This window comes from Tenrec ecaudatus, chromosome 2 (assembly GCF_050624435.1).
Source record: "Tenrec ecaudatus isolate mTenEca1 chromosome 2, mTenEca1.hap1, whole genome shotgun sequence".
Lineage (NCBI taxonomy): Eukaryota > Metazoa > Chordata > Mammalia > Afrosoricida > Tenrecidae > Tenrec > Tenrec ecaudatus.
Genome location: NC_134531.1, coordinates 76,716,936 through 76,739,132, shown reverse-complemented (window position 1 = coordinate 76,739,132; position 22,197 = coordinate 76,716,936). Strand labels below are relative to the sequence as shown.

The window sequence follows — 22,197 nt, the reverse complement described above, 5'->3', positions numbered from 1 at the left end:
TTATAGTGGTGACTTCAACACACCACTCACTGAGAAAGATAGATCACAGGGAAAGAAACTCAACAAGGAGACTAGAGAGCTAAACTCCACAATTAGACAATTTGACCTGATAGATATTTACAGAGCTTTTCATCCAAATATAAAAAATTTCACATTCTTTTCAAGTCCCCATGGCACATATTCAAAGATAGACCACATGCTGGGGCATAAGGCAAATCTACATAAATTTAAGCACATTGAAATAATACAGACCTCTCTCTCTGACCACTGTACCATAAGACTGGAAATCAACAAAAGGAAGACAAAGAAAATAAGAGCAAATAATTGGAGGATGAATAACTCTCTACTGCAAAAGGAGTGCGTACTGGTGCAGATCAGAGATGAAATCAGGAAATTTCTAGAAACCAATGAAAATGAGCACACGACGTACCAAAACTTATGGGACACAGCAAAGGCAGTCATCAGAGGAAGGTTCATAGCAATACAAGCACACCTTAGAAAGGAAGAGAGACTCATGATGGATACGCTGACACAAAATTTACAAAAACTAGAGCAGAGTCAGCAGGACAACACTACTAATAGCAAAAGAAAAGAAATTATAAAAATCAGGGCTGAGATTCGGGAGAGGGAAAATAAAAAAAACTATGGAAAATATTAATATCGCTAAAAGTTGGTTCTTTGAAAGGCTAAACAGGATCGATAGACCATTGGTAAACCTAACCAAAGAAAGGAGGGAACAAATCTCAATAGCAAGAATAAGGGATGAAAGAGGGTTCATTACAACAGACCCTAAAGAAATCAAAAGGATAGTTACACAGTACTATGAAGGATTGTACTACAATGAATTCAACAATTTGGAAGACATGGACAAATTCCTGGAAAAACAATCCCTCCCTAGACTACCCTCAGTGGACATCAAGAATCTCAACAGACCCATAACAATAGAAGAAATAGAAAAGGTTATCAAGGGATTACCAACAAAAATATCCCCTGGACCAGATGGCTACACTGAAGAATTCTACCAAGCATTTAGGGAAGAACTAACACCAATCCTACACAAACTTTTCCAGAACATAGAAAAAGATGGCAAACTCCCGAACTCTTTCTATGAAGCTAGTATAACTCTGATACCCAAACCAGGCAAGGATCCCACAAGAATTGAGAACTACAGACCAATATCCCTAATGAACATGAATGCAAAAATCCTTAACAAAATACTAGCCAACAGAATACAAACGTATATAAAACAAATAATTCACCATGACCAAGTGGGATTCATACCAGGGGTGCAGGGATGGTTCAATATACGAAGACCATTAGTATTATTCATCACATTGACATGAAAAACTATAAGAACCACATGATAATATCAATAGATGCAGAAAAAAACATTCCACAACATCCAACACCAATTCCTGCTTAAGACACTTGCGAAGATAGGAATGGAAGGAAAGCTCCTCAAGACAATACAAGCTATATATGAAAAACCAACAGCCAAAGTCATAGTCAATGGAGAAAAGACTAACACAATCCCACTGAAAAAGGGGACCAGACAAGGATGCCCCTTGTCCCCACTCCTATTTAATATTGTGCTGGAGGTTTTAGCTAACAGCATAAGGCAAAGAAGTGACATCAAAGATATTCGTCTGAGAAAGGAAAAGGTGAAATTACCGTTATTTGCAGATGATATGATTTTATATATGGAAAATCCCAAAAGTTCCACAAGGGGAGTATAGGAAGCAATAGAGGAGTTTGGCAGAGTAGCAGGATACAAGATCAACAAACAGAAGTCCATCGGACTGTTCTATACATCAGATAAGACCACAGAAGAAGAGATCAAAAAGGTGGTACCCTTCACAATAGCCAAATACAAATTGAAATATCTAGGGATATACCTGACTGAAAAAACAAAAGATCTATACAGGGAAAACTATAGAACACTATTACAAGAAACCAAGAGTGACCTCAACAAATGGAAGAATATCCCATGCTCTTGGACTGGAAGACTCGATATAGTTAAGATATCAGTTCTGCCAAAAGCACTATATAAGTTTAATGCCATGCCGATACAATTACCAACATCTTTCTTCAAAGAAATGGAAAAACTGATTACCAACTTCATATGGAGAGGGAAGAAGCCCAGAATTAGTAGAGAACTCCTCAAGAAGAAGGACACCGTGGGAGGGCTTGCTTTACCTGACTTTGACACATACTATACAGCCACAGTTCTCAAAACTGCATGGTATTGGTACAATGACAGATACTCAGACCAATGGAAAAGAACTGAAAACCCAGAAATAAAGGCATCAGCATACAGACAGCTGATCTTTGATAAGGGCCCCAAAAATATCAAATGGGAAGCTGATGCCCTCTTTAACAAGTGGTGCTGGAAAAAATGGATATTTACATGCAGAAAAATGAAGCAAGACCCTTATCTCACTGCATGCACAGGAATAAACTCAAGGTGGATCATAGACCTTGAAACTAAACCCCAAACTATTAGGGCCATCAATGAGGGAACTGGGACCAACTTGAGAACTTTGGCACAGGGAATACACAGGCTATCAGAAATAGGGAAGGACACACACACAGAGGAGGCACAAATTGACAAATGGGATATACTGAAGATAAAACACTTGTGTACATCCAAAGAATTCACCAAGAGAGTAATAAGAGAGTCCACAGACCGGGAAAACATCTTTAGCAATGACACATCAGACAAAGGCCTTATTACTAAAAATCTACAATACTCTGCTAGCTTCCAAAAAGAAAAAAACCAATAGCCCACTTGAAAGGTGGGCAAAGGACTTGAACAGAAGTTTCACAGGAGCAGAAATCCGAATGGCCAACAAACATATGAGAAAATGTTCCCGATCTTTAGCCATAAGAGAAATGCAAATTAAAACAACAATGAGGTACCACCTGACACCCTCAAAGGTAACCCAATTCAAAAAATCAGAAAGCAACAAGTGTTGAAGAAGCTGTGGGGAGATAGGAACTCTCATCCACTGCTGGTGGGTCTGTAAGTATGTACAGCCACTATGGAAATCAATCTGGCGATACCTAAAACAGATGGAAGTAGAGTTACCATATGACCCAGCAATTCCCCTACTGGGCATATTCCCAGAGGCAAGAAACAAACCAAGGCCAGACATCTGTGCTCCAGTATTCATTGCGACACAGTTCACAATTGCAAGGAACTGGAAGCAACCCAAATTTCCATCAACTGATGATTGGATTAAAAAACTGTGGTATATACATACAATGGAGTACGACACATCAGTAAAAAGCAGTGATGAACGTATGAGGCACATAGCAGCATGGGAAGAACTGGAGGAAATCATGCTAAGCGAAGTAAGTCAGGCACAAAAGGACAAGTACAACATGAACCTTCTGAGGTAAGTATTTTTAAAAAAAGCAAAAGGGGCATAGGGAAAAAGCTACTATATACAAACATTTTTGGGGTGAAGACTGTGTAGTATGGCAGAGACCAGATCAAAACCAGGGATGGACATGGTAGACAATGGTGGAGGAGGTGGGGAAAGGAAAATAAAAGGATGAATATAAGGAAGAAAAGGGGAGTGGGGGCATGGGGCACTAACCCACCCAAGGGGAGGGTATTGTTTATAACTCCACAGGGAAAGATGGATCAGACTTCAATCCAGCGCCGCAAGGTGTGAATGCAACATTCCAGCGTGGAGAAGGGAACCGGTGGAGAGGTCTGGGAGGCTGGCCCCAGCACCAAAAATTAAGTGGATTCCTGCCCCGCCCCCAAGAAGAATTTGTTTCAAAGGACGACATTGATTCTGCAGCTCCGGGAGATGGACATATCTGATCAGAGTATATGGGAGCAGATGAAGGGGGAGGAGGGGAGAGTGGAGCAAAGCCTGGCCCACCAGGCAGTGAGGATGATGTTCTTGATTAGAGCAGCCAGTCCACAGAGAGGACAACATGGCTGGCCCCACTATGAGACATGATGCCCCTCAGTGACCAATGGCGCTACAGGGGACAGCACCGGAGACACAGTGTGGGAATTGCACCTGACCTGATCCCACCACACCGAGGCAAAGCACTGGGGGAGTGCAGCAGAACAGCAAGGGAATGGAGCAGCAAGGTCCCCAGGGAATGCTGAAAGTGGACTTTGGGGTCAGGGCGTGGTACCCCAACAGACTGGACTGGAAAACACTGCTAAGGGTCAACTAACAATCCTTGAAGTAACTACAAGCTTTTCTTTCTTGATGTGTTTTTTTGTTGTTGTTGTTCTTTGTCAGTGGTTTGTTGTTGTTGTCTTGTTGTCTGGTTGTATACTGCGGCTTTGTTTTCCTCTGTCTTTTTTTCGTGCATGTTATTATCTCCACAGGTCTGTCTAAATAAGACAGGCTGGATGAACTATCTGGAGGAAGTGGTGTTAACAAACCCAGGGACAAGGGAACAACATGAGATCCAAATTGGTGGTGAGTGGGGAGTAGCAGGCCTGGTAGGGAGTGATCAAGGGTAAGGTTACATAAAGAAGAGGTATAGCTGTAACCCAGGTGGGGATGGAGCATGATAGTGGGGCAGGAGGAAAGTCAAGGAAAATAGAGGAAAGAGCTAGGAGGCAAAGGGCATTTATAGAGGTCTAGACAAAGACATGTACATGCAAATATATATGAGAGGATGGGGAAGTGGATCTGTGTGTCTACATTTGTAGGTTTAGTATTAAAATGGCAGAAGGACCTTGGGCCTCTACTCAAACACTCTCTCAATGCATGAATACTTTCTTCTATTAAATTGGCATTCTATGATGCTCACCCTCCCGACACAACTGCTGAAGTCAAAGCGGGTGAACAAGTAAATGTGGTGAAGAAAGCTGATGGTACCCGGCTATCAAAAGAGATCGTGTCTGGGGTCTTAAAGGCTTGAAGATAAACAAGTGGCCATCTAGCTCAGAAGCAACAAAGCCCACATGGAAGAACACATCAGCCTGTGTGACCACATGGTTTCGAAGGGATCAGTTATCAGGCATCAAAGAACAAAAAATCATATCATTGGGTGCACACCTCCATGATACGATTGCTGAGGACAAACAGGTGTATAAGCAAATGTGGTGAAGAAAGCTGATGGTACCGGGCTAACAAAAGAGATAGTGTCTGGGGTCTTAAAGGCTTGAAGGTGAACAAGTGGCCATCTAGCTCAGAAGCAACAAAGCCCACATGGAAGAAGCACACCAGCCTGTGCAATCACGAGGTGTCAAAGGGATCAGGTATAAGGCATCATCAAAAAAAATCTTACTATAGTGAATGAAAGGGTTGTGCAGAGTGGAGACCCAAAGCCTATTTGTCAGCCACTGGAGATCCCCTCACAGAGGTGTCTAGAGGAGGAGATGAGTTAGTCAGGGTGTGACGTAGCACCGATGAAGAATACAGCTTTCCTCCAGTTCCTAAATGCTTCCTCCCCGCTCCACTACCATGATCCGAATTCTACCTTGCAAGCCTGGATAGAGCAGAGGTTGTACACTGGTGCCTACAGGAACTGGAGGCACAGGGAATCCAGGGTGGATGATACCTTCAGAACCAGGGGTGAGGGGCAATACTGGGAGGGTAGAGGGTAAATGCGTTGGAAAGAGGGACCCGATTACAAGGATCTACCTGTGACCTCCTCCCTGGGACACAGACAACAGAAAAGTGGGTGAAGGGAGACATCGGACAGGGCAAGATATGACAAAATGATAATATATAAATTATCAAGGGTTCATGAGGGAGTGGGGAGTAAGGAGGGAGGGTAAAAAATGAGGAGCTGATGCCAAGGGCTTAAGTGGAGAGCAAATGTTTTGAGAATAATGAGGGCAATCAATATACAGATGTGCTTTATACGGATTGTGATAAGAGTTGTATGAGCCCCTAATAAAATTATTTTTAAAATATGGAAATACAGATCAGAAAGAAGATAGAACATTTCAGAAGAAAGAGCTCTTCTCTTGCATTGAGTAAAATTAAATGTAGTCATAAATGTAGTCATAAATGTAGTCACCACCAGCCTTATGATTATTAGTACAACAGCCTCAACAGGGCATGGCCCAAAGTGGATACCAACTCACAGTGTCCTATAGAATAGGGTAGAGCTGCCTCTGGGAGTAAGTCTTTTTTGGGGGTTGGGGGGTGGAGAATAACTCTTTAGAGGAGTAGAAACCCCTCCTTGTTCCCACAGAAAGAACAGTGATTTCAAACTGCTGACCTTGCAGTTAGCAGCCCAACACATAAGCAGTACACCACCAAGGCTTCAGTGAGGCAAGGACAGATGAGGAATTTTCAGATCTAGAAATGGGATTAAAACATACTGCCTTTCCGTTGTAACCGCTCAATTGTGAAACATCATGGATGCTGGGTTTGAGTAAGTGTTTGCTCTTAAGTCTTGGGAGGTCTTTCGAGGGGAAAACTCCATATCTGTGCTCAGCTGCATGCCAGGACTCACGACTCAGTCAAAGAATCAAGGTTTAGGTGGCACTGAAATCAAAATTCCAGATACTTTCAGGGAGGAAGGCAGAGGTGACACAGATCTGACAAGCAAGCAGAATACCTTTGCTGGATAAGTGAACAGAAAACATCATAAAATAAAACCAGTCTTAAATGTGGTGATGTTTTATTGCAAGAGATTTTGTCATCTTTCACTCAAGACCCAAGAGCAAAATGAATATTCAGATACAAATGGCCTCTTCCCAGGACTATCGATCAGGCCTGAGCTCCTTAAACATCAAATGGAGTTTTCATGTCAGTTATCCTTACTTTGGAACCAAAGGAAATTCTCAGAAATTCTGAAGAATGACACCCTTTCATAGATTAAAACAACAACAACAAAATCTTGCCACCATTGCCACTGAATGCACATGACTTTGCAGAGTTTGTCAGTAGAAGTTAAGTTCATAGAAAGGCCAACGTTATCGAGAAGACCCACATGGAAACACATCAGGTTACTAGTGCTGTAAGAAGAGGGGACTTTGTTTTATTTTATTTATTTTCAGGGATAGGGACCGGGGGTGGGGGGGATTTTAGCCCAGGAAATAGTATTCTGTGACTATGATAAGAAGCCCAGAGGCCTTGCACCCAAACCCAAGGATTATGGCTTCTCGTAGCCGCAGTTTAGGGGCTTCGCAGTGCCCCTCAGAGTGAATCATGAAATTCACAAGACAATCTGAAAGGTGACTCAAATGCTCTCATGTTGGGTCAAGAGTATGGACTTCTCCGGGTTAAGTTCCAAGGTGCCATGGAAAGGGACTGTTCAAGGTGTGAAGAATTGAGTAAATTAGTAGAAAGGGGGACAGAAACACAGACACATCAACAAATGAGCTGAATGCTGGTGGCGCAAACATAAGCCATATGATCTAATAGCGCTCTGTGATCAGCAGGTCTCCAAAGGACTCTGGACCCTATTTCCTATTGGAATTTCCCTACTGGGAGGACAAAGCACAGTATAAAGCAGAGAGAAATGACTTAAGGAGACCCACTGACTTCAGGAATCTGCAGGCAAGCTCAATGTTTGCTTCAGAGGGCAACGGAGTGGAAGCCATCAGGAGGTCTAGTTCTGAAAGCCTAGTTTGAGCCCTTTCATTCTTTAGATTTTCCAAGGGATGACAGAAAAGGTGTCATGGACAATAGGGCCAGGATTGTTTTAGGTAGGAATTACAAAGGATATTTTTTCAAGTAAAAAAAAAATCATCCAGAACAACATGCTTAATTGGAAAATACTAAAAGTGTTCTCATAAAAGTCAGAGAGAGAAAGGGGCATGAGGGTTTTTTTAAAAAATGATAGAAACTAAAATTATTTTGTTATCTTTTTTCCATCATTCATAGATGATCTGGCTTTTCATCTAGAGAATCCACAAAAATCAACTTTAAAAAAAACCTCTTACATAATCATGGAATCAATAAAAATGGCTGTGGTAATTACATAATCTGTTGTCAATTTGAGGCTTAAGAGTAAAAGGATCAAGTCTGGGTCAATCTGGTCACAGTTTGATGACCTCATTTGGAGGTGCTAAGGAAATAGGTGGGACACACGCTCACTCCCTGTTAGGCATTATTGACAAGGAACCTGATGGAGCTACGCTGGTGCAGCCAGAGCCCGGGGAGCTGGAGGAGCCACGTGGAGACCCACACCTGCGCTGAGATGCTTTCTCCACCACTGGATCCATAAGACTTTCCACCCACTGGCCTGAGATCTTCCTGCATTTGGCGTCATTTCATGTGTTGCATGAGTCTAAAGAGGAATTTATAGATTGCTATCAGGCATGAAGGCTAATATTGGACTTATGGACTTGATCTGGACTGGGCTGGAATGTTTTCTTAAAATACAATTATTATTTATATAAAGCTCTCTTTTATATACATAAGTGTGTATGAATTTGTTTCTCTAGTCAACCCCGCCTAACACAATGGTTAAGTATAAAACTAGTATAAAAAAGTCCTGGTGGAACCGTCAGATAAACATGGGATTCTAACCACAAGGTCAGTGAAAAAGAAGCTGAAGCTATCTTTTCCCATAGAGATTTGCATCTGGGAAACCCTATATAGAGTCGCTGTGAGTCAGAATCAATTAATTGGTGGTAAGTTTGGGGGGTTCATATATACGTGTGGAGAAAGAATGTATTTTAAAATATAACACAAAACTAAAAGCTTTAAAAAGGAGAGATTGATAAATTCAACTAAATTAGTATTTAAAAATTATGAGTGAGGAGAAAATATCAAAAAATATTCGCAGCTTATACAGAGATGAGGACAAATATCCTTAATGAAACAAAGAGCTTTTATGAGTCAATGAGAAAAATATCACAATCCAGTAGGGGCGAGGGGGAGTAGTAGATAAAGGAAATGAGCACATAGTTCCTAGAGAAGGAAATACATGGCCCTTGAGCATGTTTTTAAAATGTTGACTCTAATAAGAGAAAGGCAAAATAAAGCTATAGTAAGAGTCCACTTTCTATTGATCAAAGTGTCAAGATCAGAAAGTGTGTTAGATTGTGTTTAAGTGCCAATGAGAATATTGAAAAAAAACCCAAATCTCTAGGCAGACAATTTGGTGGTATTTATCAAAAAATGTAAATATATACTTTTAAAGTAGCCATTCTATGTGTAGGAATTGATCATGCCGAGATATTTGCATGTATAAATTTATATGAAGTGATTGCTACATAAGGCTGTTCACTAGAGCACTAAGCAACAGACAGAAAGAGAATGGAAACAAAATTGATGGAGTAAGTTCGATTATATTCTTAAAACAGCATACTGCAGAGTTGTTAAATTTTTTTGAGGCAGCTTCAACCAACCCATTAACTCCCTGCCATCATGTCCACTCCAACTTAAAGTGCCCCTGTAGGACAGAGTGAACTGCCCTGGGGGTTTCTGGGGCAGTAAAGTCTTACAGGAGTAGAAAACCTCATTGTTTGTTTGTTTGTTTTTTCCCATGCAGCAGATGGTGGTTTTGAACTACTGACCTTGTGATTAGGAGGCCATTGAGTAACCCACTATGTCACCAGAGCTCCCCCAGGTAGTTCCATATGTATCAATATCCAAAATTTATATGTGTATGAGAGAGACCGACAGGCACACAGAGAGAATAAGCGAGCGAGTCAGAGAGAGAGGAATCAATGCTTCAAAAATTTGTGGGGCAATTTCATTATTTTGTAATTCCATTTTCCATGAGCTTTTGAAGCCCTCTTGTATTTGTCACAGACTACCATTTGTTGAAAAATCTAGATGCTTATATATTCACAGACTAGCTGTAAAGACAAATAGGAATCAAGGAACGATCCTTCCGTGCTTACCTGTGGGAAGGAAAACTAAGTAGGTGAGGAATATGCAGAAGGCTTAAATCTCACTGTATTCCCTTTTATATCATTTCAATTTGAATCATATGTACTTAGTATCTATCCAAAATTAAGTAAACAATAAAACCAGGAGCTCAGAAATGGCTTGGGTTTGTTTGCTGATCTCAAAGGGTACATTTGTTTGCACTTTGTAAATTGCCGTATATACTCTAATATAAGCCAACCCGAGTATAAGCCGAGGTACCTCATTATTACCTGGGAAACCAGAAAAACTGATTGACACGAGTATAAGCCTAGGGTGGAAAATGCAGGATGTGAATTAACACAGAGACCAAAGGGGAGAGATGGAGGGAGCCACAGACACAACCTTACCAGTTCAGCTGCCAGCGTAAGTGAACACTATGGGTGCTTCTGCGAATTGGAGCTGTCCATGTCATAGGACGGCTCTGATTGGTTAGATGTGAGTAAACAAGCATTCAAAACCCTGCAGTGTCAGCGGGGCTTTGAATGAACAGCTGAGGAACGGCAATCACCAGCGAGATGTTACACCTCACTGGGGTACCACTGACCCGTGTATAAGCCAAACCCCAGTTTTTCAGCACATTTTTTGTGTTGAAAAACTTGGCTTATACACGAGTATATACGGTAGGACCCCTAGGAATCTGAAAATTCAACAGGTTGTGCAGGATGGAAAGAAATGCACACGTGCGGATGGAGAGCTGGAGAGCTGGTCATCATGAGAAGTGGGCCTTCTCTGTATTGCCATGTCTAAGACCTGACTCTCAGTATATTTTCTCTCAGCGGAGGGGAGTGCCATGTGTACAATGTGGAGGAAGGTGGCACAAGGCTCCTACAGGCAGCTTAACAATGGTACTGTCACTCAGAGGGCTAAGTATGAGTGGTTTTTAAAAACACAGTCGGCTCTCGCTGGCATTCCTATTTACAGCCCCCACATCCAAGCACTGCGCGTGAACCAAGAGGAAGCACACTGCAGGACCCAGTGGAATCAAGCCCCTGAGGAAGTGTCTCCCAACCCTCAGAATCCCTTCAGAAGGAATCTGTGAAGCTACATGTCTGACAAGCAGTCCACTTGAATTTTCTGATCAATTATGTTTAGGAAACAATCATAAAATAGTGGAGACTAAGGTGCAACCATTGGGTCTCTCCCCACCCAAAGCAAAGAAGAATGAAGAAATCAAAGATGTAAGGAAATGATTAGTCCAAAGGGCTTGGAGACCACCAGACCCTCAGCCTCCATGACCTTAAAATCAGAGGCACTACATGGTGCACAGTTCCCACTGTGAGCCACCATGCAAGGGATCACAATAGGAGGTCCTGGGTGGAGAAGGAGAAGGAGAAACAATGGAACAACTTCAAATAAAGGAAAAGACCAACAAGGAAGGAAGGGATAGGAAAAAAGGAGAACAGGAAACTCAAGGAGGAAGTAGGGTGAATGATGTTACCTATGGGAATTGCAATTAACATCCCAAATCAACATGTGCATACACTGTTGAATGGAAAATCAGTTTGCTCAATAACATTTCACCCAACTCACTTGTAACAAATAGAAGTTAAAAGAAAAAGACCCCTCTCCCCACCCACAAAATAAGATGGAAAAACCGCAATGGGTGGGAGGGAACAAGAAGAAAAGTACTGTAATTGATGACTCTCGCCAGGATGACTCCAAGGGCAGGTAACCACTTATAACCATGGGAAGAGCTATTTCTAGAAAATGGCATTTAACGGGAGATATGGGTCTTCTTGTTTAAGATGATAATTGTTACTTAAATCAGAATTGGGAAGAAAAATATTTTAGATGCTTATACTTTTCCTTTAAAAGAAAGCATAGTAAATATAATTTTTGAAGGGATTGCTTTTCTTTGGATAAATGGGGGTGTCATGAAGACTGTTCATAAGAACAAAGCTATCATTTCATAACATTGTACAGAATGATGGCTGAGTATTAGTAGCCACAGGACTTAGGTTTTCCTGGAGTTAGAGTCTCTCACAGTCTAAATAAGCCAAACATTCTAGTAGAAGAATTCTGGACTTCTGTTTTTTTCTATCAGGAGCCCTGGTGTGCTGTGGGTTAAGTGTCGGGCTGCTAACCTCAAAGTCAGCAGTTCAAACACTCCAGCTGCTCCTTGGGAGAAAGATGAGGCCATCTGTTCCCATAAAGATACACAGTCTTGGAAACCCTAGGGAGCAGTTTAACTCTGTTCTGTAGGGATGTTATGAGCTATAATGGACTCGACAGCACTGAGTATAATTACCTGCTAAAGCTTAAATGATGCTATTTATATTTCAGGTGAAGAATCCCAGTAGTTTGGTAATGTTCATTCCTCTGGATTATTTAAGTTTTCTTTCATCACTTCCAGGCCACATAAGTGGACAATTGCTGGAGACCCCCACAGAACTATATGCACCAAGCCATAGTTTAAGATTATGTTTAGATGCAGTCTAAGCAATGGTTGCACAGGATCTGTTTTTGCATTTTTAAAAACTGTTCCTAAAGACAATCACTTTTATCTTGTTCAATAGCCTTTATATAAAGGCCTACATTAAAAATTCTTCTTAGAGCTGAATGTCAAGAAATATAATTGTCTCTCTTGGTGAAATGTTATGCTTCCTTTTTAAAAAAGAGATGAGTTATGTAATCCTTTTCTTCCTCCATCTTACTCTCTCCCCCTCTTGCCTGGTTTTGCCTAAGCTTGTAGGAAGTTCAGATCTAAATTTTATATACCATTGAGGTGCTGTTCTCAAACTGTACTCTAATACGATCTCCTCATCCCGGCAATAGCTGGCTAAAATAGAAATGTTTTCATGATTCTATTATGTCTGGGTCTTTTACAGTGAACAACTTGAATACATTTTGGAAACTGATGGAAGAGAAGCTAAAAATGAGAAAGCAGTTTGGACTTCCATTGGCTGAGGTTTTACTACGTAACCAGGAGGTGTATGTGATTTTAAATGATGAAAGTCAACTTAGATTCATTTGGGAATATTTCGTTTGGGAAAAGGTAAACACCCACAATACTGGAAAGTCAAACCACTTCCTGTAACTCCCTCTTCCAAGGGCTCCCTGCAGAGGGACTCTGGGCATGGGGAAGAAATCCATTATAAAAATTGGCCTTTGATTCTTATTTACTCCATGAGTTGTGCCCACACCATGGCAGGGACCCTTCATCTTTCCTCCTGTGAAGCAACCATGAGCAGAATGACTTCCTCCCTTACCCACTCGTGCCAGGAAAGAGTAAATCACTGATTGCCCACCTTTGGTCAGTCATCTCCTATGCGGCTGAAGCTTACTAAGCAAGTTCAGAAAAAGAGACCGACTTGGCCAGGACTAAGGAGCGGGAAGTTCACTGTTTTTGTAGCATATTGAGTCTCACAGATTTGTCATTCAATACACAGCTTCTCTCTGCACAGCCCACACAGCTAATCCCTGTACTATATTTCTCTCAGTTTTCCCTCCTCCACCCACAGTTCTGCTGACTTCTCTCCACACAGGAGAGACTGAACAGCTGAGGAAACAGCAAGAGCGGTGGGGAATTGTTTTGAGCCCACCCAACCTGAGGAGAGCATTCAAAGAAACGCAGGAAAGGGTGAGGAGTAGCCCCCGCCCCGCCTCACACAGCCAGGGATTGTCACTCCCGCCCACCTCCAATCCCAATAGAGGTCGACTACTGAGAGGGAGAGCAGTGCCCACACACAAAAATATGCAAATATATTCTCCATGAGGATTGTGGAATGGAGGCAATTGCTTGTCTATTTCAGACACTGTGCCATGGAAACTGGGGGCACGACTGTTCATCCTATTCCAACACCTACCACGGAGTCTTAAATTGGAGTATCTAGAGGCCATCATACTAGGGAAATAGTGTAGGTCTGTTCTGCCGATTGAAATTCAACTCCCAAGGGGGCGGGGCAACATGCAAATCAATGCCCTCCCTCCCTTTGTTTTGTTTTAAATTGATGCCCCTCTTCCTCCCTTCGTTTCATGGTCTCTCCCTATTCCAGAGTCCAGAGATTTTAAGATTGCCTGTTATTTTAGGGAGTAGGGTAGGGAAGGTGTGTGATCTCATTCTTGTTCCTTCTCATCTCTATGGGAATTCTAGTCAGATGATTCAGAGGGGGCGAGGGCACAAGAAGAGTGGCTGATCCAATTCATTTATTCATTCATTCCTGAGTCAGTAAGTAGAATTTTATTGAATGTCAGCACAGATAAGATCCCTGCTCTTACACAATTTGTAGTCTGATGTTGTTGTTGTACACCATTGAATAGATTCCAGCTCAGAGCAATCCTGCATGACAGAATGGAATGGTCCCATAGGCTTTCCATAGGCTTTGGACAACAGATCATGAAGTCTTTTCTCCTGCAGAGCTACTGCCGGTGGGTGGAAACAGGCAGCCTTTCAGTAAGCAGCTGGGTGCATAGCTATTGCACCAACAGGACTTATGAAAAAGAAGTAATCCTTGATTACCTTATTCCTCTTCAATGAGCTCCAAATCAATTACTCGATCAGATTTAACGCAGGGTTTTGACATAGACCCTTGAACCTATGTCAAAGTTATCAAATCAGTGGATAAACAAGACTCTCAATGTCTTTCCCTAGGACCCATGAAAATATTTCCAGTCCACAGATTAAACTACTCCTATCCCTACAACCGGACCCATAAATCATAATAAAATGAGAGAATATTGAAGATGGCAAGGATTTCATTTTGTCCTTAAATTCATAAGCAACACTCATCAAAGCAGCAATTGAGGAAACAATGATGTGTTGCATGGAGCGAATCTGCTGCTCAAGACCTCTTTTGAGTGATGGTAAGCAGAGATGTCACTCTGAGGACTAAAGTGTGCCTTCAGGAGAGGCATAAGTATGTGAAAGCTGGACAATGAATAAGGGAGCCTGGAGAAGAAAGGATAGCTTTGCATTCTAATGCTGGGCAGCATGCCGAATGTCCCATGCACTGGCAGAACAACAAACAAATCTGGCCTGGAAGAAGTCAGCCATACTGCTACTGAGAAGTGAAAATGGATGTGTCATCAAGAGAGACCGGCCTGACAGAAGGACATGATGCTTGGTCAAGTAGGGGGTCAGTGAAAGAGAGAAGACAATGAAATGACTGACACAGTGGCTACAACAAAGAGCTCAAATATAGTAATGGTTGGGAGGAGAGAGTAGGACTAGGTGATGTTTCCTGCAGTTGCATATAGGGCTGCTATGAATCAGAACTGAACTGGCAGCACTCATCAACAAAACCAACCCCCAGGTTAAAAGGAACCTTGGTGGGGCAGTGGTTAAGGGCTTGGCTGCTAACTGGAAAGTGGATAGCTTAAACCCACCAGCAGCTCCACGGGAGAAAGAAATGGCAATCTGCTTCTGAAAAGACTTACAACCTTGGAAACCCTGATAGGAGCAATTCTCCTCGGCCCCACAGGGTTAATCGGAGACACAGTTGACTTGAAAGCAGTGGTTTGGGTTTGATCATTGGTTGAGTCCATAGGAAGTGCAAATGGTTAAGTGCTGGCTATTAGCCAAAATGTTAGTAGTTTGAATCCACCCAGAGACATCTTGGAAGATAGGTCCAATGATCACAGCTTGAAATCCCTATGCTGCTGGTAGGTGCCAGCAAGTCAATTCTGAGCCATAACGAGCTTATGCACAACAGAACAAAATCCCACTCAGTCCTCAACCAGGCTCACAATTGTTCCTATGCTTGAACCCATTGTTGTAGCCCAGGTGTCACACCATCTCCTCAAGGACCTTCCTCTCATTTGCTGCTCTTCTACTTTACCAAACACGATGACTTTCTCCAGGGACTGGTCTCTCCTGACAATATGTCCCAAGAATGTAAGACAAAGTCTAGCCATCCTTGCCTCTAAGGAGCGCTCTACCTTTACTTCTTCCAAGACAGATTGGTTTGTCCTTTTAGCAGTCCAAGGTATTTTCAATATTCTTCTCCAATGCCACAACTCAAATACATCAACTCTTCTATGGTCTTCTTTCTTCAAGGTCTAACTTCACACTCATAAAATGCAATTTAAAATACCATAAGCCTTGGGTCAGGCCCACCTGGGTCCTTACAGAAACTCCTAGGGAACAGTTCTATTATGCATCTCTGAGAGCTCCGTGAGCCCATCTAGACTTGAAGGCAAACACTTAGAACAATCCCTTGGTTAAGTGTTAGGACATGCACCCTTTTTTTGCTTGGATAACACAGAGTTTCTTTTTCCCATTTTGAATTAGAAATTATCTTCAAAGCTGGCCTCGCTGTTCTTGTTTGTTTCAGTATCATATGTCTAATGTTTGATGTTTAGCCATTCAGGTAACGTGTGTTTATTGAGTAGCTACAACATTCCAGGCACTTCGGCCACAACTGCCTTCATGGAGCCTAGGGTGGGCCGAGATGATGTGCTGTACTTTCAGGGAGGAAACGTGTCCTCTGCCATGCAGAAAACCAAAGGGAAGATGGTGATCCCAATCGTGTGTAGGATATCAGTTATTGATGCCAGCCTAGTATTTAAGGCAGAGTTTTTTGCATTGCATTGGTGAGGAATGGATCTGAGGTATGTGTCAGCCATAGGCTTAGCAAGTATATGCGGGGGTAATTTGTAGCCACCAACATATTTCTTGCTTCAAAAATTATCTATTGCTACACTCAACTGGGAGCAAGAGGCTGAAGAGTCAGCCCTGGCTGGTAGATTGGACAACCCCATTGTACCTGCTGGCCCCGAAGTTCCTTTAGCACCTGATTGGAAACTGCTTCATCGCCAAGGCTGCTCCCAACAATCAACAGAGCTCAGCATGGGGGATTTCCCTTCGCTTCTAAATTGGCTGGATTTTATCCATTCAATTACGAAGGGTCCTTATATTGTTCACTATAAGCTTCTGTTTATCCGCATATACACTCCTAAAATAGAAAAAATTTAACCCACTGGCAAGGTCTCAAAAATAAGCCTTGTTTTAATCAGCTCAGTGTTAAAGATGACCAGTATTTTGGTTCCCTCTGCACGGAACTGCCATGGATTTTTTGGCTTTGATAAAAAGGTTTGCCTGGAATGCACTGTTAATCTCAAATGGAATTTTATTTATTTATTTGAGGGCCCAGGATTATCAGGAGAAAAAAGACTATTAATCTAGAGGGTCTTGAATGTACTGCATTTGTTCCTTGCGTCTGAGTTTTTTATTTGACAAAAGGAAATTAAGGATCTATGGCCACCTTCATTTGTCGACCACTGGGGCATGCTATTCAGTCTGACATACTGATGTGAGTTTTAAACCTGCCAGAAATAATACAACAGACTTGGAGTCCTAGCTCCCAACTCTCTATCACTTCATATATCCGTGCTCTAAGTCTAGTTATTTAATCTTGCTCTCATTTAACAATTCCTAGGGCTAAGGAGAGCACTAAATGAGATGAAGCACCGCGGTTGGCAGGTTGAAGGCCCTCAATGGATGCCGTCTCCCCTTCCACCCCCCTTCCACTTCCCAGTCGCCACACTGATGAGATGGCCTCACGGTCCCTCCAGCAAGGTGATGGTACCAGGCCCGGCATTTCCAGATCTCTGCTGAGTTAAGTATCCAACTGTGACAATATTACTTATGCAAACGCCAGCTGGCTACTGATGGCATTAGGAGGATGAATCACTTAAGAGCGCTCCTTAACAATTTCATCTTGCCTCGGTGCCAGCAGAATGTTCCTCATTGGTGGTGGAAGATGGTGGGAAAGATTGTCCAAAGGCCCAGGCAGGCCTGATGGAGAGTATTTTCCAGGTATCCAGGATCCTTCACAGAGAAGGGTCAAGACTCCCTGGAGTGACATGAATCGGCGGATAGCAGCTTGGGAGTCCCTAGAGCAGTGGTTCTCAACCTTCCCAATGCCATGACCCTTTCATACAGTTGCTCATGTGTGGTGGCCCCCAACCATAAAATCAGTTTCGTTGATACTTCATAACTGTACTTTTTCTACTATTATGAATCGGGCAACGGCTGTGAATGGGTTGTTTGATCCCCAAAGAAGTCGCGACCCCCAGGTTGCAAAGCACTGCTCTAGATGGCTACTAACCAAAAGCTTGTTGCTAGTTGAAGGTCACAGCCAAGGAAAAGAGCATGGAGCACACTTTGACTTTGGCATATCTCAGGGCGTCAGAGGGTGAAATCAACTCGAAGGAAACTGGATTATGGGTTGGTTTGAAGTATGGAGTTTAAATATGATAAAATTGTGTCTCACCATGATTGCTTTTGACTAAGTGAGTAATCAGGGTTCTCATGAGGATTTAACCTGGTGGCCTAGTGTTTACTCACTGGGCTGAGACCCACAAGGTCAGCAGTTCAAAATCACCAGCCTCGGGAACAAGACAGGGCTTTCTACTCCTGTAAAGAGTAAGTCTCAGAAAGCCACAGGGCCAGTTCTACCCTGTCCAGTTAGGTTGCTATGAGTTGGCATTCAATTGATGAAAAGGGGTTTTGAGAATGTATTGTAGATGCACAATAAAATTCAGCAACTGTCTATTCCTCTATGCCTCCCTCTTTTCTGGACCAGAGTTTACCTCTTCTCACGTAGAACATTAACAGAGATGCTGTTCCTTGAACATTTACTATGTTCTCATTTTCCACTAAAACGCCTACATCCCACCCACACACTTCCCCCCTGACATAAATCCATCCTTTGATTATTATTTTGTGAAGCTTGTCTTCACAAACTTGAAAGAAACTATAATTATTGCTCAGTCATATGAAACCTCACATCTTAACGAAGTAAATAGCTGTTGATTGATCGCGATGACAATCAAGAACTTAAATAGTGCACTTTATTAAAGAGCTGTCTCATTTCATGTCATCACTCCTAAATTCCATAACGTACCAAAATAGTTTTCTCAGTAAACTTGGTTAAAAAACAACAACTAAAAATGTCTCAGTCACAATCTACGTGTTACTCATAGGGATCTGAGTATTCCTGGTGGAACCTGAAGATGCTTGGTTAGCGTGATTGCACCTCCAGGGTCGGTGAAGACTGACCAGATGCCGATGGGATGACTGCCCTGTATTAATAAACTTCAGCTTCATAATTGTGGTGAGAGGTGTTCCCATTTCTTTTTTTTCCTCTAAGTATCTCTTTAGATTCTTCATGTTTTGCGAGAAATGGGTATGTCTTTGTGATAATATATATATAATTACCTCCTTTATATTACCAATCTATCAAGGAGATATTCCGATTTATGTTATACACAAACTCACTATTCATTTCCTGAGTAAGGCGGTACCTATTCTGATAGAACTAGTAAAAAGTGCACTAAAATATGCATAAATGCTATCTAATGAATCAAGTTAAATATACTCCAAAGGCTGTTCAAACTTATTAAGATGTGCATGCATTTTTCTTTCACGGGAGTTATTACTCTGCATCATATCATGTGTTCTTATTACACACTGACGTGCATTGATGAATAGTGCCGGAGCCACAAAGCAAATCAACAGCTTAATTAGCTCAGCAGCGTTTCAGGAAGCTCTTCTTCTGTGAGCAGAGATTCCGACAATCTTCGAGCCCTGAGCCCCCTTCTGGGGCCCCTCTAAGCACCCAGCTCTGAGAGGGGTATGCCAGTAGAGATGGGTGCTTACCTGAGACCCTCACCCTCAGGAGAGCGCTGTCTGCAGTACTCCAGAGTGTAGGTCTCCGTGGCATCTGGGGTGGCGGGCCGCCATCGGACGGTGGCCGTGTTCCAACACACAGTGCAGTCCTCGGTTCGGATGACAGGGGTGGAAGGGGCTGCAAAGAGAGAGTGAAGCAATACCAGGGCTGGTTCCTTGACACGTTGGGAAGAATGGTTGGGCATGCTTTCATTGAACACTTAATTAGAGTACATTCTGGGTTGAAAATCCCAAAAGTATTAACATTTATGCAGTGAAAAGTCTTCCTCCTCTCAACCACTGGCCAATCCTCACCCATCCTCAAACAGATAAATCTCGTGTTAACTTTCTATACATTTACCAAAGCTGTTATATGTAATGTGTGTATGTGTGTATATATGTGTGTGTGTGTGTGTGTATCAAACAACTGAAAAGAAAGCTTCCTATCGCCTACCCTTTGTCCAAAACATAGCATCGAGCTTGCCCTAAATAGGTGCTCAATAAATATCTCTTTAAAAATTCTTGAGAACAGGGGAGCAGTCTTATTCATGATTGTAGCCCCAGTGCCCTACAGGACACATGGCAGAGTTCAGAGTCAGCGAAGCATTGAGGATTGTTTCCTCATATCCCCTTACCTGTCCTGAAAATGGCCCTTTCGCTGGGAAGGCTACATCCAGTGAAGTTCACAGCCATTACCCACACTTGATAAGATCGGTCAGGTTCCAAATCTTCAAAAATGCAGTAGCTTTCTTTCACCGTCACTCTGTACTCTTCCACCAATTCTAGCATAAAGCACAGTCATTAACGATAAGGTCTCTCTCAAAGTTAATTGGGAGTTATAGTTACGGCGGTGGGGTGGGGAATGGACAAAAAGTGGGTTACAACTTATTTCAGTAGAAAACGCAAGGTGATAAATTCTTACAGATGTTATATGATAGGTAGCACTTTAGAATGCTTTAAAAAGAGCAATATTATTCTGGAAAACAAAGCTTAGAATGACACAGTATTGTTAATTGGGAACACTTAACAGAAAATATTAGCATATTAATAAAATTCTAAGCTTCATATACCACTATTAGAGGAACTTGTTCCAAGAGCAAATAAGAAAATTGCCTAGTTTATTCTAGCTTAAGTCTCAGTAGTGTACACTCAGGAAAACTCTTAGGAAGCATTGCCAGTGTTTCTGGAGACTATGTCATAAAATAAGGACAACCCCAGGTTTTCAAAACTTATGTTACTCCAGATCAATTTTACAGATTAATAAACCATTTTAACACTCACTGACTTTCCAGAAGACCCTGGGTGGCAAAACTAGGCACGCAGCTCCTAACCAAAAGATCAGTGGTTCTAACCCACCCAGAAGCACCGTGAAAGAAAGGTCTTGTGATCAGTTTCCCAAAGGCCCTGCCATGAACACCCGAAGGAACAGAATTCCACCTCTGAAGTACACGAGGCCCCTTGAGTCAAAGTCAACTTGATGGCAAGTGGTTCTTCCAAGTTCAAAGCTGGTTGTGTCCCTTGAACAATGTGTGACATTCTTCACAGAAGACTCTTCCACAGTTTATAAAAATGCTGAGAGCAATTTCGTAGGTGATAGCCTACTTTTTTAAAAAAAATCATTTTATTGGGAGCTCATACAAGTCTTATCACAATCCATAAATCCATCCACTGTGTCAAGCACATTTGTACATTTGTTGCCACCATCATTCTCAAACCATTTCTTTTCTACTTGAACTCTTGGAATCAGCTTCTCGTTTTCCCCCCTCCCTCCTTCCCTCCCTCCCAAACCCTTGATAATTTATAAACGATTGTTATTTCATGTCTTACACAGCCCAATGTCTCCCTTCACCCACTTTTCAGCTGTCCGTCCCCCGGGAGGGGGTTATATGCAGATCATTGTGATCAGTTGTCTCTTTCTCCCCACCTTCCTCTTACCCTCCTGGTACACCTATAGCCTACTTTAAGATGTAATTTTGATTACCCAAGACATTTTCCTTTTTAAATGGTTTACCATTCCTATTTTAGGAGTAAATGTTACTCCATACTATTCTGTGCACTTGGCACTTGGGTCCAATCTGGCTTACTCACAAAAAAATTCTCTCCTGAAAACAATGGGGCTGACAGTTCTGGAGGACATGGGAGAGGGCCAGGTGAGGGAAAGGAAGTGGTGTTAACAACCCCAGGGACAGGGGAACAACAAGTGATCCAAAATCAGTGATGAGGATGGTGTAGGAGGCCTGGTAGGGCTTGATCAAGGGCAATGTAACTGAGAGGAATTACTGAAACCCAAATGAAGGCAGAACATGATAGTGGGACAAGAGGAAAGTGAAAGGAAATAGAGGAAAGAACTAGGAGGCAAGGGCATATATAGAGGTCTAAATACAGACATGTGCATATGTAAATATATTTATATATGAGGATGGGGAAATAGATCTATGTGCATATATTTATAGGTTAATATTAAGGTAGCAGATGAACACTGGGCCTCCACTCAAGTACTCCCTCAATGCAAGAACGCTTTGATCTATTAAACTGGCATTCCATGATGCTCACCTTCCCGACATGATCGCTGCAGACAAAGCGGGTGCATAAACAAATGTGGCGAAGAAAGCTGATGGTGCTCGCCTATCAAAAGACATAGTGTCTGGGGTTTTAAAGGCTTGAAGATAAGTAAGCGGCCATCTAGCTCAGAAGCAAGAAAGCCCACATGGAAGAAACACACCAGCCTGTGTGATCATGAGGTGTCAATTGGATCAGGTATCA

At 42.3% G+C, this 22,197-nt stretch overlaps 1 protein-coding gene across 1 annotated transcript in view; it reads right to left on the bottom strand.

The window, feature by feature from the left end:
• The window catches only part of CMYA5 (cardiomyopathy associated 5), a 117,793-nt gene that overhangs the window by 25,744 nt on the left and 69,852 nt on the right, over window positions 1–22,197 (bottom strand). The window contains exons 8-9 of the mRNA XM_075542663.1: window positions 20,070–20,216; window positions 19,426–19,573 (exon numbers count right to left, since the gene is read on the bottom strand). Of these exons, the coding sequence (XP_075398778.1) occupies window positions 19,426–19,573; window positions 20,070–20,216 (295 nt within the window). The remainder of the gene's footprint in view (window positions 1–19,425; window positions 19,574–20,069; window positions 20,217–22,197) is intronic.